Genomic DNA, 18,756 nt, shown 5'->3' with positions numbered 1-18,756 from the left:
CACTAATTATTCATAAATTTTATATAGCCATATACGAATAAATATTATACTGGTATCCCTTTTTAAAGGAAAAGAAGAATAAAAAAGCAGCAAAATTTGCAACTACTTCTACAACATAACATTTAGACGCTGTCATTTTAAGTAAGCCTTACCAAACTCCTGTATTCACCAAAAGTATGCAGTGGAGTACATTCATGTTTAGCTTTTTTTTTCCTTCTCTTGATAGCAATTTAGAATTTGTTACTGTAAATACTGGTTAGTGCTAGGCACATAACGCAATGTTACTGAAAACTATCCTAAAAAAAATAAATCAAATTTAAACAGCACTACAGCAAAGACAAAAATATACAAACCTAACGTTTACTTTGCCTCAAATCAGAGCAGAGGCTCTTAATGCTGTGACTTAACAGCACTTTCACAGTCACATTCCCATCAAACATTAAAATGTTTATCTAAAAGCTGCAGTATAGATTTTCCCCTTGCCATAAGGAAGGAAAGTTGTAAACTTTCTGACTCACAAGTTTTATGAATCTACAATGTTTCCACTCTGTTTAAACGAGCTGCAGACCTCCACAGGCCATTACAATTCACGCATTCCAGCTCAGCTCCGCAGGGATGCTTGCCATTTTCCATTACATAAGCCCAGGCTGGATTGCCCCGTTAGGAGCGCTGCCATCCCTGCGCCCGCTCTCCCCTTCCCGTCCCCTCTCATCAGCCACCGGGAGTCCTTCCACCGGATTCAAGGTTTCACGGTTTGGGAAAGCTAGGGGTGTTTTTATTACGGCGGTGTTCAGAAAGCGGCCCCGTTATGCCAGGTGTTTTACAAGCACAGTAGCAAGGGAAGTTCTTTGCCCTGGAGAGTTTGTGCCTTTGGTAAGACAAGGTTAACAGGCAGGTTAAGCAAACAAGGTTGGGGAGGGGGGGGCGAGAATGGGGTCAAGCCCGCACTCCCACCCAAGTGGTGTATAGAAAAGTCAGACTAACGACAAGTAAAGAGAGCATATTGGACACTGACACTTGCCTTTTCTGCCTTTAAAGAAAAAAAAATAAATACCTTCATCGTAATTTCAGTCAATTAAGTTTCACAAGCATCCCGAGGTATCCAAAACAAAAGCAAACTTAGCAAGTTATTCTTGGGTTTGACAAATGTTATGAGAGCTCCACACTAGTCAAACTTTGCTCTCTCTCAAAAGACAGCAAGTGGATACACATATGAAAGTAATAAACCCTACTCCCATTCTTCAAGTGCTTAAAACAATCATGGCACTAAACGAACACTCAAAACTGCATTTTAAGTACAAAGGGTGGGAGGATATTCACAGAGGACTGGCTGTAGCCAAGGGTACTAGTTTTTCTATGCTCCCATTAAAATTTGATGGAGACTTTTGAAGAGAGTGATTCAGAGCTAAGCTCCTCTCTCACTCTCATCTCCTCCCCACTGACACTGGCTGTACTCCATGGGTTAGGGGACCACTTGGGGAATACTGCACTCCCTTGGCAAGATTTTCACCTCTTTTAACAGAGGCTTGCTTCTAACAGCATCAACCATTCAGAGCATCAAGATAGTTGGCATCATAGTGCAACTATCCTTCCTTCTCTAAACACTGGGAGGATATTTAACAGCTCATTCTCGCTAGAATTATTTCAACTTGCAGATAACTTGATTGTTGTAATCGATGACCATCATTTGAAGGCAAGGTGTGCTCTTCTCCTTGAGGCACTCTGCAAACAGTTATGTATAGGGAACGCTCAGAACTTCAGCCAGCCACAACAAAAAGTTACTAAGCTCCAAATCCAAATGTTAAAAGGTGTCAGGATGTTAGGCAGGAATTTAGCAGACACCACAAACCACAGCTACTTCATGCCATCTTTCAGTCCACACTGGGTACCCTCCTACTTGGCAAAGGGACTACAGAAGCAGGGAAGAAAGCTCAGTCTCGCAGCCCTGGTCACTTCAGGAGATAGAAATGACCAGCTCTACCTATATGAGAATACTGTCAAGATTTCCTGCTCCTCTGCCACAAGGCATGTTTTTTCTGGTGACAAAGTGGGGAGAGAGCGCTGGGCTTTTTTTCCATTCAGCTCTGCTTCAGGCAAGTAGAGACAACACAGTGGTAAACATACCCTCAAGATACTGGCATTTTTATACTAGGATTCCTTTAAATGGGCTTCCAATTTCAAATATTTTTAAGAAAAAAACCAGCATAAACAAGAACTGTAGAAGAGTTCCTGACTTGTTTCCTTCTCCTTGCATGTTCCATGCAAGTCTTCCATTTTGTACACACACTTTGTTAGGTGAGGGACAGGTCAGGGGGAAAACAATGATTTGGGAAGTTTCAGCAAAAACATACCTTTTGCAACAGTCCCTGGCTAATCACTGACTATTTCGTTTCCAGGACCTTTGCCCAATCTCACTGAACTCATTCTGTTTGCTGTTTCTTTACATACTCTCAGCTTATGACTTCATTCACTGTCCACTGCAAGTCACCTACCTTTGTCACTGAATAGAAAATTAATAACTTATGTCTTTCTGCTTATCACGGTAGCTTTGTGCCCTGTAGAAGCTTATCAGAGAGCCCTTGTGAAAGCAAAATCCATTAAATCACATTACTGCTGACATTTCTCATAGGCAGAAGAGCAGCAGAGATTAGTAGGCAATTCACCACTTGGGCCTTGATTATTTCTCAACACCACTTTTTTACATGGTGACTGTACCCACAGTCCAACCATGGTTTTGGGAGGGGGGCATACAGCTCCCCAGCTCAGTGCTCAGTGGTCTGCAAGTCAGATGCGGGCTTCATGCCTGGAAAATCTGTAATTCTCTACTAGTAATTCTCCGAATTATACAGATAACCTGCTCTGGATCCACCCAAGTACAACAACTCTTGCTTTTGGTCTCAGTTCAGAGCCAGTACAGTGTTTCTGTGTTAACCTATTACAATTTTTAATGTCAGGTTGGAAATACAGAAAGGTAGGCATTTCTGTTTTTTCAGAGATCATTCTGTTTAGAATGAGTCTTCTGTAAAAAAAAAAACAACTTAAAAACACCACCACAAAATAAAAAGCTGTGCTTTATCTTCTTCACAGCCAACATTTGAAAGGTAACCATCACGAAGACATCTGTGCTTGCATGGGTAGGAGTATGCCAGATTAAGAGAAACAGGGAAGAGCAAGTGTTTTAGCAAAGTAGAACATGAATGATTTCCATTGGCATAGTGGAATAGAATTTAAGCAAGACTCTTGACATTTACCACCTTAATAATGCTAATTCAAGCAAGAATTGCTAGCCTCTCTTCACTGTTTTTTGCAGACCAAGCAGAAACATCATAAAAATACTGTAACTAGGAAAAGGACTCCATGAAAGTAAATCCAGTTCTCAAAGAGAACTCTGGGAAGAGAAGGAATCAAGTCACATCCCTGTGTTTAAATCTTATTTAACTTAGCGGAGTAGATGCAATGATGGGAGTGGGGTTAAGCCTTCAGTACCCACATTTCAGTATTTTGCACACTGTTAAAAATTAAGAACCAAAACAAATATTTAAATTCCTGAAAACATTCCCCACCAGATTATAAATATTTTTATGAGGCTAGATCAAGAGCTTAAACTAATTGGTAAGGGTTCCTTTGAGGTCTTTACATTAGTTACTTCAATGAAAAACAACCTCCAGGGTAGAGCATACCTTTATGCACAACCTAAATAAAAAGCCACCTCACTGAGCGCTCAGTAATGGGGGGAGGCAGGAAGAACAGATGCAGGAATTTCAGATATTTGTTAATTGCTTCTTATTCTATCCCAACAAAAAAATATTTTCCTACCACAAAATGTTTATTTAAGGTCACTATTTTAAATAAACCAGATTGAGTGGCATAGGCAAAACTCAAGTCCAAAGGTTTTTCTTTTTACATGGGGCACTGACCCCTACTCTCATTATAGGCTATAAACATTTACGAAAGTTCGTCATCAGCTTGCTGAGACAACACATTTTATCTAGTTTCCTAGAGCCACGTATCAATAATCTCCAAGAAACTTCCCGTAAGACCGAAACTAGCACCTTCTCCTTCACCCCACATCTCAAAAGGTTTCTTGTGTGCATTTGTTTGTCAAGTAGCTAGCTTTTTAGTAGATGTAAGAAAACAACAGGACTGTGAAATATATTTTCTTACGTAAGGATTAAAATGAGAGCAAATTCATTGTAAGAGAAGGAAGTGCTAGAGAGCTGAAAGAATAGAGTTGACGTTAATTACTTTACTACTGATTCATCTTAGTTGGGTATATCTCCTGAAATAAGAACTTACCATAATAGATCAGTTGTAAACACTTTCCTTACATTCCCCTTTTGTTCTTATACTCCTCTACCACTGCTTTTAAAGCCATCAGTTGTTTCTGCATTCATAAATATCCTCCTCACTGTCTATTTAACCAAAAATAAGATGAAATTTTCAAATCTTTGCCAAGAGAAATGCATTTGACATGCTAAAATTAAAATCCCCCTTTCTATGAGGAGGGTTTTAACACATGAGATTCCCTTTCTCTCCCCCTAACACCCAAACTAATCCTTACCAGCTGCACGTGCCTAAGTTCACTTCAGCCAGCTAAGGTGCACTATTACCTTGCATGTGGTTTAAGTTCCATTTTCAGCTTGAACAAACAACTACCACGTGCTAGAAATAAAAACAAAACAAAACAATTCCTCATAGTATCATTATGCTACACGCAACTGGTCTTTGCCCAGACTATGTGCTGGGGAGCTGGAGAACACTCCGTTCCTGGTACTGTCCATTCCTACAGGAGCCACAGGCAAGTCTGAGGATGGAAACACTCTGACCACCTCCTTCACAGGGTCCAGCAGAGGAAAAAGAGATCAAAGCCATGTCTCACACAACTAATCTATAGAGGGACAGTAGAAGGAAGGGAAGTTTTGTGATACTCTCCTGTGCTTGGCCTTTTTAAGGATCTCCCCAATTCCTCCCTGCCATGAGGTCTAATTCTCAGTTATTAGGAGACCTGTGTCTCTTTCGATTATGGAAATTAAGCTGTGAATAGTCTGTATTGCTGCATGGGGCTGTAATATGCTTCTGGTTATTAAACAAACCTCAAGACAGATGAGCAGAGTTGGATATTCAAACAATAAAAGGATTTCTTAAGAGACATGAACTGCTTCTAGACTGGCCTATTTTTTAAATAACAGTTTTAAATTTAAGGCAGTATTAACCACTCTTGCATTAAGCATTTACTGTGTCTAGACACCACACATTTACTCGGTGGCTCATATGGAAGAAGAGTTACTTAGTCCAATATTGTAGTCCACAACCCACAGGTGTAATTCTTACCAAGACAGCAAAGAAAACAGAAGCACCAAACATAGCCAAAGCAAAACCCTACTTAGTTTACTGTAAATACAGCTCACGTGAGCACCAAACACACCTTTCCAAGTGCAGAAATGATTCATTTTCTCTGTACTCACTTTCAAAATAGGTTGGGGAAAAGTTCTCTCAGTAACACAACCACCTCCCTATCACCTTCATCTGAAGTCACTACAAACCTCAGTGAAACCTTCTTGCTAAGGGGAAGCATCTCTCCCTTTCCCTCATCATTATTCAGTCTCTGGCTTTAGTTTTAACATTTCTCAGAGACTACGCATACACTTTATTAGATCACTGATTGAGTCATTGCAATGGGTTTCCCACTTGTATTCGTCATTCCCTCGTCTTTCAGCCCTGGATCTACTTCATGCCCCTCCTTGTTCCTCCTTGTGAACACTGGGTCTACTGTTCCATGACAGAAGAAACAACACAAGCGCATGTTAACACCAACAGATCCTGTATTAGCAGGGCTTGAGTTTCTATGAATGCTTTGACCTGGGATTTAAAAAAAAAAAAAAAAAAAAAAGGGAGGGCTGAGGGAGAAAGACCTAAATACCTAAATAGAGTACTACCACTTAAGGAGCTGAAGTTTAAAAAGTCATGCAAAATAATCTCCATAACTCTGGGAGATCATTTCTCTTGTTCTTATTTAGTAATTACCAATTCAGCAAGGAAGAGGTTTTCCTCCTAGCTCATACAATACTTAAAAGACCAGGGAAGCACATTTCTTTTACTATTTTTGACCCTAAAGTAGCAGACATATGCATCTAAAAAACCCTGCATTGTTCAATTTCCATTTACTTAGCACTAATGGTGTAATATATCCCCTGTAAGATGCAATTTCTAAGCATTATATGTATTACGACTGTCACTATATGCATAAAGAACTACAGAAAAAGCTATGCTATAACTGAAGTTTATGCCAGCACAGTTGTAAAACTGTGTACACGTTTGCTATAACGATAGCATTTTCTATCTTCTCCTTATTCAAGTGTTTAATTTTTTTTCTTGGTACATCATACCTGAAAGCAGATACACAGAGCTGAAATTCTTCTCCAGTTTGCCCAGGAGCACAGTAAGAAAGCAGTCAGATGAGAGAGAGGTCACATCTTTAGAGCTTTGGTCATACACCACCACTTCCTGCTTGCAATCAATTTCAATCTGAAACACAAGTAATTCAGAATAATATAGGAAGCAGGGAGATGATTAAAAGCACCACATTATCACCCGCATCAGGGTTCCCACGTATTTGCTATACAGCAGTTCAGATACGTAGATTTCTTACAAAGCTATACACAAAACAGTTTTTATTTTATACTTAATATGCCTGATCAGATTTAATTCCTTTGAGAGTTTGTAAATTGATTATTTGCTCCAGGTTGGAGCACACTCTGCAAATTTCTACCATTAGGTAATTTTATGTCACTTGTAAAATGCTTTGCCTTCAGCTAGGTTGGCTGGTTTGTTTAAAAACTAAGCTTTTTAAAAGAAGGCCCCACCTCAGTTTCTGCTTCTAGGTTTTTTTGCATATAAATAGTAGAGACCTTAAACTGCCTAAAGCCACACACATTTTATCCATCAATAGAACTTTATGTATAAAATACAGTTTAGATAATCAATAATAATAACAACAATAATCACCATCATCTTCAGTTTTTAACATGTCAAAGCAAGAATGTAATAGATTATTTTTGTACCCAAAGCATTTGAAACAAGTACCAATGGATTAAAAAACCCAACCCCCCCCACATAGATACACATTAAGTTTAAACAGCTTAGCTATTTTCTTTTCACCGATAACACTACTAAAAAAAAAAAAAAAACCACAAAAAACCAAACAACCAAAACCCATCAAACTACTCAGACAAAAAGCATTTTAAATAGCAAATAGGAGCCAGGATTGACACAGCTACAGTTTCTTTCCAAACTGTATGACCACTTGCTAAGAAATCCCTACCACTGCAGATCCCAAAGAATCCTCCGAAGTTTAGAAGGAGAATGTTTCCTGCCTTAATTACATACATTTTAGGGACTGTGCTTTACAAGACATACAAGAACCCTGAGAGCATTCTTTCTGAGTTATTTCTAAATCCCTCCCCATTACTCTGTCACTTAAGAGAGAGCAGGCTACAAAGATTCCCAAAGATAAACTTAGTAGTAACCAATAGCCTCAGACAACAGCTCAGCAAAACTCAGTCCCCTAGTTTAGGTTGTTTGTTGGGTTTTTTTTCAAATGAAATACCTAAATTATTACGAGTTGCTTTCCAGGCACTCCTTTAAACAAATACCAGGAATAAGAGGAAAATGACCCCTACCTTGTGTTTTGCTGAATGCTGAATGAGCTCTGTAATCAAAACTTTGTCCTGCTGCAGCCTCCGCTTCATAAGCTTGGAGCAGTTGATGTTGATGGCATCCAAGATGTGGGACGTATTGTATTCCACAAAGGGGCGGCTATCAATCAGCAGCAATTTTTCTGTACCACTCTCCAGCAAAGCCACCAACTTCTCGGCGACAATGGGTTGAGTCCTGATCATCTCATCGGCCATGACAACAATAAGGCCTCTTTCACCACCTCCCTCTCTAATTTGCTGCGATGATGTAATGGCTGTGTACTCAAAGGCTTAGCCACACCATTGTACTAGAAGTGTATGAGGTCATGCTGGTAGTGACTGGCAAAAGAAAAGTTAAACCCATTTTCAGAAAGAGCTCTTCAACTGAATGTCTCCTCCTGCTTCCAGTTGATGTGCTGTTACAAAGGGTTCATTCCACAAAGCAGCCCCTCACATCTGATTCATCAGGAAGATGACTATGGAGTAGCCATTTCACAATTCAAACAAAAGATGCTTTCTGGCTGCCGCTGCATTACATCATTCTTTACCTTTGCTCCCACCCATCAGCTTTACACCGGACTAGGAGCCTGTAAGAAGGAGAAGATTAAAAAAAAAGAAAAACAAAAACAAAAAAACCACAAACCAGTTGAGGCCATGAAAGTTTGCCGAACAAAACAAAATTCAACTCTGGGGCTAACTGCACAGTGGTCTGTACCATATAATACAGACACTCCTGAGAAGTTCCCCTCTCTGCTGTATATGCCAAACACCTAGAGAGAGTATTTGCAACTACAGTCTCTGAATCTATTCCAACTACCTTGCCTGGACAATTATCTTGTATTTCAGGCAACATACCCTGTCTTAATTGCAGACTTTTGTTGCCACTAGCTCTGCCTCTTCACAAGACTTTGTTAGAATATAATTAAGAGATACTGCCCCAAAACATGGTATTCCTTTCAATAGCAAAACTAATTAAATGTGTTTCAGCACTTCAACACTTAGTAAGGAGTTGTAAAATTAGTTAGGATACACTTTTAAAGTTTAATGCCTTGGAAAGTATTTTACAAACCAGCACTGCAAGTCAGGGAACCGAAACTGTACAAAAGAAAGGACAAAACTTACATCCACCTCTCTCCTTTAAGAACATGGTTGAAGAGAAACCAGAAGAACAAGATGATACATCAGGACACAAGCATTTTATTTGAATTAATCACCAGACATGGAAGAGAGGCCTCGTGAATACACTACCAAAAAGTAAAGCAGTGAGCACTGACTCTGGTCCTTCTGGAGTAGGTGGGACAGTTACGTGAGGTGCATTACACTTTTCACACATGCTAAATAATGTCTGAAGCAAACTATACTTTTGTAAAATTAGATCCTGACAGCATCCAAACCACATCAGCCAAAACGGCAGCAGCAGCAGGCAGCCGGGCAGTAAAAACACCTGACATGTTTCCCAACCCATTTGTATTACTGCCTCACAGGTGTCCTCAGGCTTTTCAGAGCCTCCCAAAACACACTTGGACGGAACAAGTCCCTGTAGGAACACTCCTCACAAGGGGCTTTGTCCATGAGAGGTTTAGCTGCCTTTTAGTGCACATAGTGCCACAGCTAACAGATGCAACAGAAAACGCGAGACAACTTGCTTTGCTCCCACAGTTCAAAACATGGTCTCTTAGTGCGATCATGGATATTTACAGGGACAGCTGTCTACGTAAGGCTGCAAACAACCACTCCGGGGGAGACACAAGCCATGGGTTCCGCTGCCTTGGTACTCAACTCCGGCAAGAGGGGACAGCTGAGGGTGGTAATTTCTTCAGCCGAGGTGGTGGAGCTCATAGATTAGAGCCTGTACATGGAAGGACAGGCCTGACAAGAGTCCCTCACCTCGTTAGTGTGGCAGACCTTTTCGAAATGAGCAATCTGGGCTCAAATCGGTGCAGGGTAAAGCCAGCTTAGCAAGAAACCACGTTTCTCCTGTTTGCGTGTCTCATGCTATCGCATTCCCTTTTCCTGTTTGGGGAAGCAATTTTGGGTCAGCAAAACTACACACCACCTCTTGCACCAGGCCAAGTGTGCCTTCAAGCGACTCTTACGTCAGTTCTGGCCCGTGCCACCCAGCCTGTGACCCAAGCAGCCTTTCCACCTCTGCTTTCTGCTGGCTGGGACAAAGCAAAGTAACACAACTGTCACAAAACTGAAGTGGCCAGATGAAGAAAATAAAAATCCAATTGATTGACGCTCTTGAGGCAGCGTAACATTTGTAAACAGAAGCAAATTATGAGGATACATTTTCCTGGATTCTTAATGTATGTACGGGTACATATGGGATGAAGATTTTTTATCTTAAAAAAAAAATTTACATCTTCAGCTTAACAGGTTCAACTGGAAAACTTACAGTCTACTTACAGTGCTGACTTGCTGCTTCAGTTTGAAATGTTTATTATCTATCTTAATTGCAAGAGAAGTAATGAATTCAAACTAATTTATAGATAGTTTATTAAAAGTCCTGTTACAGCAACAGGTCAGTTCCATTTAGCAATGGGAAATCCCAGGTCAGCAGATGTTTTACTCATTAGGTATATTATACAAATCTACCTATACAAAATCTTAAATAAATTAAATTCTGAGAAAACTACAAACTTCACTTTAACCACACACACAAAAAAACAACCTGAAAGAAACTTACTTTGTGAGAGTTTCATGTAGCAATACAAAAAAATCACCAGGTTTCACATAAACAGCCATTAGGTTGACAAAATGTGATTTTCTATTTGCCTTGACTCTAGTGCTATAGAGCCAGTGCTTTCAAGCTTGTCCAGATAAATGGAAGTGTATAGCAGGGAAATGCATATTGCTCTAAATGACAAGAATTATTGGAAAAATTACTATACTAAGTCTTAATTAAACCTATTAAAAAACCTCCCTATCTTTGCAACATGGTTGGCAGGTGTGCTCCCCCTCAAAGAGCAGTCGTTATATACTGGCCTCAGGAAGATATCAAAAGACTATTGAGTAGAAGTAAGGGGGGGGAAAAAGTGAAACTTGATAGTTGTGTCCATTTTTTTTCAGACAGAAAAAAGTATTCTGCGTTTTTTTTATTTCTCTGTACATGTTCTGTCATGAATTTTGATTCTCTTTTATTTGTATCAAAGGCTGCCAGATACCAAACCCACTGAACTCAATGAAAACTTTTCCACTGGCTCTAGTGGGAATTGGCTCTAGCTCCTTTGTGAGCTAGACAGTTTGTTCGTGAACTAGACAGTTTGTTTTGATGGGTAAATTGCTGACTTAAAATCCAAGTAATAACAGGAAAATAAAGCAGCTGAGAAACTACAGAACTCTAAAACGGAGGCTGTTAAAAACACATAACTTTTAATTTGCAACTTTCAGTTTGGGTATATTTCTTATCTGCTAAATGCTTACTGCTCGCTGTCTCAGCCTTCACTTTTGTATGACAGAAGTTTGTTTCAGAAGACCCTTAAAAAGAACTGAAACCAGTCACATATGGTGACTGGGTAAAGAGCATGTAAAGAACATAAGGCAAGTGGGCTACCAGTCAAGAATCCTTTTAAATAACACTATTACCTTAACGTGTAGCTATGTGTTAAGTTTCTGAAAGCATTCTGCCCATGGCTTGAAAGTAATAAACTTAACAGTAATGTCACCTCAAGTTATTGTGATTGAAATCCTATTTTGACAGGAGCAGCTACATTGGGCAGGGGAGGAACAACATTTTTATCAATTACAGGTTTTTGTTTTATTTTAATTCTCTCTGTTTCTGGTATGATCAGCCTTTGGGACTCTTCCTTCGGACCTATCTAAACAAGAGAAACTGGCAGCCTCCTGCTTTAGGTAAACACTAGAGCTCTCCTCCCATTCCTGGTGACTGCTCTTATCATTCAGCTACTACGAGGTGTTGAAATATGTTTCATTTCTAATCATAGTTTGTAAAAAGCTAAAATTCAATTTCTTGACTGTTCTCTTTCTGCTGTGCTACTTGTGACTTGGATAGCAATGGTATGTATTAACACCATACTGTCTCATAAAATGATGCAATATAACACTTTGTCCTAAATAGGTCATTATGTTGCTGATCTGTAAGCTAGGAAACCATCTTAGCCACAGGATGTTCTACACTGAAATCAGGATTACAGAAAAGTGATCTGTAATTGAACTACAAAAAGACTGCATGAAGTCATTCACATACACACTGGTAATACTGCATGGCTTCTTCCTCCTTGTAGAGGGACTGCAACATGTGGCACTTCTTGTTACCTCTTCTTTTAAACTCACTGTTTACTCACTGTAAAAGTAAAAAGATCTGTTCCATGCTTGCCGAGTATCTTTACAGTTTCTCCATACTGTTTAAAGAACCAAAACAACATAAACCATACCATCTTCCATACAAACAACGGTGGATCTCTAATATGTATGTGTAATGCTGCCAGAGAACTACAAGATCTCTCTTCGCCTCAGGGATTCCTGTCCCCATCCCAAATGGCTCAGATAGAGCGAAGCAGGCAACCACATAACTGGAAACCTGGCACTTAAGTTGTGTTTTTGATTCTTCAGTCAAAATAACTCACATTTTGTATGCACCCCTAATTTCTACTTCTACCACTTCGACTCCAAGCAATTCCCTTACATCATAGCAGGATGCTTGTTTGAGTTACCTCAGGTTTTGGTTCATATGATAGCAACCATTTTTAAAGAGGCAGATGTAGCAAGAATGTATTTTAAAAACTCTCAGAACGACACTCTAATTCTAGCTCAGTTAAGGAACTAGCAAAGAGCTTCTAGAAGCCTTGCTACAGTCTCTGAAAGACTTCTACCTCACATAAGAAGATAACCTTGAAGTTGAACCTTGGTGTCATAAACGCTCAGCAGTTTTGTTCCTGACTTCACTAATGCCTGCTTTGTCAGGTGCCTACAGCAATACTTCCACATACGTCACTGCTGCATGGCAAAACACCAACAAAATAACTTTACAGCATCTGAATATCAGAAGGTCCTGAATGGCAGCTTTGCATACTCAGCCTGAGACACCTGAAAGAGCTGATTTTTTTTAAACCCATATATTTTTCTAGAGGCAAACACATGCATGTATGAGAAAAACATTATCCTCCCCTATAGTCAAGTTCCCTTTCATGTTTCTCAGGATGGACACCAGCATAAAAAAGAAAGCCAAAAGCTGAATCAAAACACAGAGGTAGGAGATCATAAGCTGCAGGACACATGCCACTGCTGGCACATCAGGTGTTTTCAAAGCAGTATTTGGCTTCAGTGTTACTGAGCTGGGAGCTGCCAGTGGTTCAATAGCTGGTGCCAATACCTTCAGCACCAGTCCCTATCGCCACAGCCACATGTGATACTCAACAGACAAGCCTACACAAACTCCTGCATCAGGGAGGAACTCCTGATCCAGGGATCTCAGGGTGAATTCCCACTCCTGCAAGATGTTTTTTCCCCCACAACATCTATGATAGCCACAGCATTCCCTCACCAGCCTCAGAAAGATAGAAATAAAAGTTGTTCTGGACAGATGCTTGTAACCTATGCTACTAGACTCTGAGTGACAACCAAGGAGAGAGAGGGCTGATCCTTGCTCAAGTTGCTACTCATCAGTAGCGAGAAACACAAAGTGTCTATGGAGCTCAAGAGAAATAAGATTTCTAAGTGACAGTGAGGAATGGCTATACTTCTGAATTCAGCAAGTAAGCCAATAAATTCCAGAGATAAGCAACTGTGTAATAAAGTGTAACAGTTTAACAGTGTAATAACTGTGTAATAAAGGGAAAAAATAGGTAACTGAGGTTACAAGAAGCCTATGTCTTGCCTGCCATTGTGCAGACCACACAGGAATGAGATTAAAAATGCTTGTGATCTAAAAGAAGAGCTGTGTTAACAAGGGCTCGTGTTCCTCAGCTGAGTGGAATGAGGGTGTCTTTTGGTTTTTCAGATGACTCAAACAAGTGTCATCATCCAATAAGCACATCATTTCCTCACATTGGTTGGGGGGTGGAAGAACACACTTTCCTCCCAAGCACGCTCCACCTTTGTGCAAGAGTGGAGAGCAGCAAGAATTCACTCAAATAGAAACACAGAGATTTTAAAAAAATAAAAAAAAAAAAAGTCACTTATGTACCATGTTCATAAAAAAGAAGCAGTTTTAAGAATTTCACCCTGCTTGCCTTATCTGTATGATCAGAATGGCTGTTCTCTCCCCTCCTACTTTCAGCACATCTATACTTCAGATCTATGCAGTCAAAATGGATAGTGTTAATTTTCTTTTCCCTGTAGAAACAGCAGCCACATGCATTTTGGATTACACGATGTACGTTCATGAGAAAGGCAAGTATGATCCACGGGGAAAAAAAACAGATGAAGGAGAATTTTCTGTTCATTACTCTATTGTCCTTCATCCTACTTGACTAATTACTGAGTTTTGATTATTAGTTCTAAAGAAAAGTCACCCCACTTCATTGTGCTCACCAATCTGAAAACTGAGACTTGGAGAGAGTCAGAAAGCAAATCAAATTCCCATGAATAAGCTGCACAAAAGACCTCCAGTTTAGATTTCTAAGCTCGCTCTATTTCTACACTTACTGCTCAGTGACATTTTTACCACCAGCAATCTGCAACAGCTGGGCTAAGCAACATGAATGGACCTTACATTTAGATAACAGTAAGATATTGCTTTTCATACAAATAGTGGTATTTGAAATAATATAATGTGTTCCACTACCCAAACAAAACCAAAAAACACACCACCAAAACACCACTTTTTGCTGACCTACTCAACATAGCCCTCAAATACGTGCAACATTCTTGCAAATATCATCCATGCACCATCACCAACTCTAAGCAATAAGCCAGATTATCATCACTTGCATTTACCAAGCTTTGACATTCACTTGTTCACATGGAACAATAAACATTTATTAAGTATTATAGCAGGGAAACCTGACTGATTGAATGTGAGCTCATGGGAAATGTTAGAACATGCTGTTGATATGTTACATCACTCTATTCAACAGCTTAGAGACTTTATCTGGGGACTCCCTTCTCCACCCATACAAGCAAGAAGCTCTTTCCATTTCAAAATACTTTTTTGTTGCAGGTTCACAGCATATAGTTCTGTGACACCCAGAATGAAAGCTTACCTAATCCACTCCAAACAAATACTGTAATACATAAAATTTTTAGTTTCCTATTGCCTGGGACACTAGGCAACCAGGAAAAGAGTCAATGGATTTTTAAAAGATGATTCTCCCTGTATGACTTTCGAGTCAAAGCAACTGAAAATTCTGGAGTACTTTTTATATGAATTCACGATTGTTTCATGTCAAAAGCAATTACTCACCTACATTTAAGTCAAAATCTAAACAGGCTGAACAGGACAGAGGGTGGTCCACGTACAAAGGCCAGCAGAGGGAAATACCTAAACATAGGGAAAAAAAAAAAAAAATAAAAATCCTTATTACAAGACAAAAAAGCCCCCAGAAAACAGATTTCACACTTTCAGTGCAGTCATTTGCTATAAAACTCCCCCAAACACATGAAAACCTAGGTGAGAAAAGATTTATAAATGCTACCATTTGTTTACATGGAAAGGTTCTGAAATAGAAAGTTATGTTATACTGATTTTCTAAAAGAAAAGAAAAAAACCCACAGCAAATCTCTCCACTATCTTTAAAAAGAAGAAAGAAAAAGGTTGGAGATACTTAAAAAAAAACGACAAACAAACAAAAAACCCAACAGTAGCCTTCCAAGCAATTTGACACATCTCCCTGCTAGAAAACTGATCTCTAACTAGCATTCAAGGGTGATGCATTTGCATGAATTCAAGCAAATTCACAAACTCTTGTTCAGTATCTACTAATAGAGGAGATTGCCATAAGTAAGTCCGATTACACATATATTTTGTATGGACAAAGACTAACGAAACAGAACATCTCAGGTAATTAATCCCACCTCCCCACATGCTAAAAAAGCCAACAGTTGAAACTGGTAACACTGGCATCACCAATCATTACGTATAGTCATACCCATAAAACTTCTATACAAAGCACCTGATGTTCCTATGTGAACAAATTAAATAATAACCTTTACATGAGGAAGTAAAAATAAACACATTAGTGTCAATTCCAAATGGTTTCCTGGGCAGCTAAAAACAAAATTCAAATCATCACTATCCAGAGATGACAGCTACGCTTAATCACTGTAACATAAACCATGACAAGAAATTATTGCCAAGCACTGCCTTATTACAAAATCCAGGAGTGGCTCTGAACCACGTAGTAAACGACACGACAACCATGAAGAGCCACTACGGCAGAGGGCTGAGCACATTACGACGGCGAAGAGATGCGGAACCCACGCCATCTCGCAAGGAAAGGAGCTACAAGAATCGCCTCTCTGTCTTTAGGCAACTGTTCTAAAAACCTTGCAAACACCAACAGTAGAACATGGGGCTAGAGCCCTTCAGACAGATAATTAAAGAGTTTGCTACCCAGAACACGCTCTGTTCACTGGGACAGACACCTTGACTGTGACCCATGTGTTTGTCCCTGGGAGGTCCCAGGCTAGAGAGCTCCTCGCTTGTCCACCGTTAGCACGCAGGAGTATGTATCCCTACGAAAGCAGCAGAGTGGAGAGGTGGACAAGATCTGCCGAAGATTGTGCCAGGTCCGTTTCTACCCCTGCCTGCTCCGGCTGGCAGATACCCTTTCCAGCCCCAGGAAGAGGCTCTGCAGATCTCCCTTGCTCCTGTTCCTAGCCCAGCGGCAGAAGGCAATGCAGAACGAAGAGAAAGCTCATCCTACTCATCGTATTTGTTGCTATCCCCTTTTCTAATCTAATCCCTGGAAATTAAAAATAACCTAGTGCTTAACACTGATTAGGCTCTGCCTAGAGACAAGACCCTCTGATCAGAGACCACCTTGTGACAGTCCAAGGAAACAAAGTACTGGGACAAAAAGCATCCCCCTTTTTGTTTCTTAGTGCTTCACATGCAGTTTCTGAAGTCTCTCTGAAAACTGCCAGGTAGTCTTCACATTCACTAGTACCTGCCATCCACGCCTCTCCAAAGTCCTTACCAAATAAACTAGCTGCCACCTCAGGAAACTATATACTACTTTTTCCCCACTTTAATGAATAGAAGTAAATCAGGAGTTTAAAGCAGCCCATAAGAGCCCTCATCTCACCATTGGGCGGAATTAATTCTGCTGAAGAGTAGATGAGAAACAAAGCATATACTTAATTTCAACATAGTTTACTGGAAAGAGGTGTCACATTTTTAGAACAGGATCCACTCATGATTGAAGACCGAGCTGCTGCAAGTTCAGCCATAAGCATTAAGTGCATTTGGAAATTCCCTGGCAATGCTGTTAAAGGAACAGACATTTCCTGTAATTTTCGGAAACATTTTATATCTCCCCTCCTCCTTTTTAGCCTTGGTGGTAAGAAGGGGGAGGGAGAATGAGGATACCATATTACCATTAAGTGAAATATGAATGAGCCACCCAAGTTTAAAGTGGAAACTTCAGCTATTTGTGCTTAGGAGAAAGTTTAAAAAAAAAGTCTTTCATCATTAAGAGGCCAGGATTTTTCTGCTGACTTTAGGAAAATAAATATACATCCTTTCAATTAGGGTGAATTACAAAAGGATATAAACTTGCCTTTTTACTTACTTCTGGCAAATAAGAAGTCCTCCAGGCCTTATTTAAATACCTTTTTCCATTTTCCAGAATTAGAAATGGAAGCCTTTTTTTCTCCTCTCTTGCTCAGGGCCTTCCCTAAACTGCAGCTAAACGAACCCAACCAGTTGGGTCACACGGAGTGTTCCTCCCACAGCTACGGCATTCTGGTGCCAAGCTAGAAGCCAGGAAGAGACTGAACAGCCAAGCGTGACAGCAGCCTTCCAAGGACATCAGTACCTACCTCTCCTTTCCTAAAAGTTTAATCCTGTCCTTTCCTAAAAATCTAATCTTGTATGAAATATGTGGCATAAAATTTATAAAGTTTGCAATAAGTTATAAAATGATTTTATTTATCTACATAATCTGAGTCTGAAGAGGTCCAACCCAAAGCCACAGCATGTAACATAAGAATTCACAAACCGAATTAAAACCAGAGGACAGCTGCCTATCCTTACAAAACACATCACGAGTGCTATTTGGGTCCTGTATACCAAATGGTGAAGATTTGTCATTTAATTGTGACAACTGGCAAAGTCCACGCTTGCCAGTCTCTACCAGCAACTGTATTTTAGTTTTCAATTCAAAGACACAACGTACAAAACCAGAAAACCTTAAAGGGTTGAACTACTTTATAAATCCTCAAGCTGTTGAAATCCCATCATATCCTTACTCTTTGTAGAACAAGACTGCTTTACAGCAGCCCCTTTCATGATACCAAGGTTTCTATCTACTCCACAATCCACACATCCCAAATCGACTGACCACGTTCTGCAGCTCTGCAGACCAATATGAATGGTGACTTCTGTATTTTACATGATCATCTTTTTGCTGAGAAACAGATTAAAAGGAGGAGTGCCCTGAAGAGAAGTGCTAACTAAATATCAAGCGCAGCAGTTGTTATAGTCCATGCTACTTCTTTAAAAGGCTTCCCATGAAAGAAGATAAGATGGGACCTCAGAGTCTTCAAATAAATGTTAGCCTTTAAGTTTAAGGCCTTTTGCCTAGTGAGCGAGGGGGAGACATTCAAATATGCGTCTGCAAATAAGGAGCCAAAAATTTAGAAAAAAAAAATGCAACTCTGATCTGCTTTGTGGTCACTGTATGATGAAAACAGAAGGTGGATCTGAAGTCTTCATACAAGAACCAGGACGGATTAAAGGCAGAGGATAATGATGGTAATTTTATTAGTGAAATAAATCAGAATAGCTTCTGGGCAAGGCAGGGGTGAATTTCTTGCAACAGACTTGTTAATGACTCTTAAATTAAACTGAATGACTAAAGATCACAGTGAGTCAATCTCCTTTAAGAACAGAGACCTGTAAACTGCTTCTACCGTATGGTACGCTGTGGGTTAAAAT

General features: G+C 39.8%; 1 protein-coding gene across 17 annotated transcripts in view; it reads right to left on the bottom strand.

The window, feature by feature from the left end:
- Window positions 1-18,756, bottom strand: part of DUSP16 (dual specificity phosphatase 16) — a 68,551-nt gene that overhangs the window by 24,184 nt on the left and 25,611 nt on the right. For 4 of the 17 annotated variants that reach the window (XM_069806861.1, XM_069806860.1, XM_069806862.1 and 1 more), the window contains 3 exons: window positions 15,061-15,138; window positions 7,680-8,281; window positions 6,387-6,525 (listed from right to left, as the gene is read on the bottom strand). In XM_069806861.1, the coding sequence (XP_069662962.1) occupies window positions 6,387-6,525; window positions 7,680-7,910 (370 nt within the window). In that variant the 5' untranslated portion in view covers window positions 7,911-8,281; window positions 15,061-15,138. Of the gene's footprint in view, window positions 1-6,386; window positions 6,526-7,679; window positions 8,282-9,581; window positions 9,708-13,879; window positions 13,992-15,060; window positions 15,139-18,756 lie in introns of all 17 variants that reach the window. The other 13 variants (XM_069806866.1, XM_069806871.1, XM_069806865.1 and 10 more) reach the window with 7 other exon arrangements.

This window comes from Haliaeetus albicilla, chromosome 19, assembly GCF_947461875.1.
Source record: "Haliaeetus albicilla chromosome 19, bHalAlb1.1, whole genome shotgun sequence".
Lineage (NCBI taxonomy): Eukaryota > Metazoa > Chordata > Aves > Accipitriformes > Accipitridae > Haliaeetus > Haliaeetus albicilla.
Note: the sequence above shows the minus strand (reverse complement) of the source record. Positions and strands in the feature narration are given on the sequence as shown.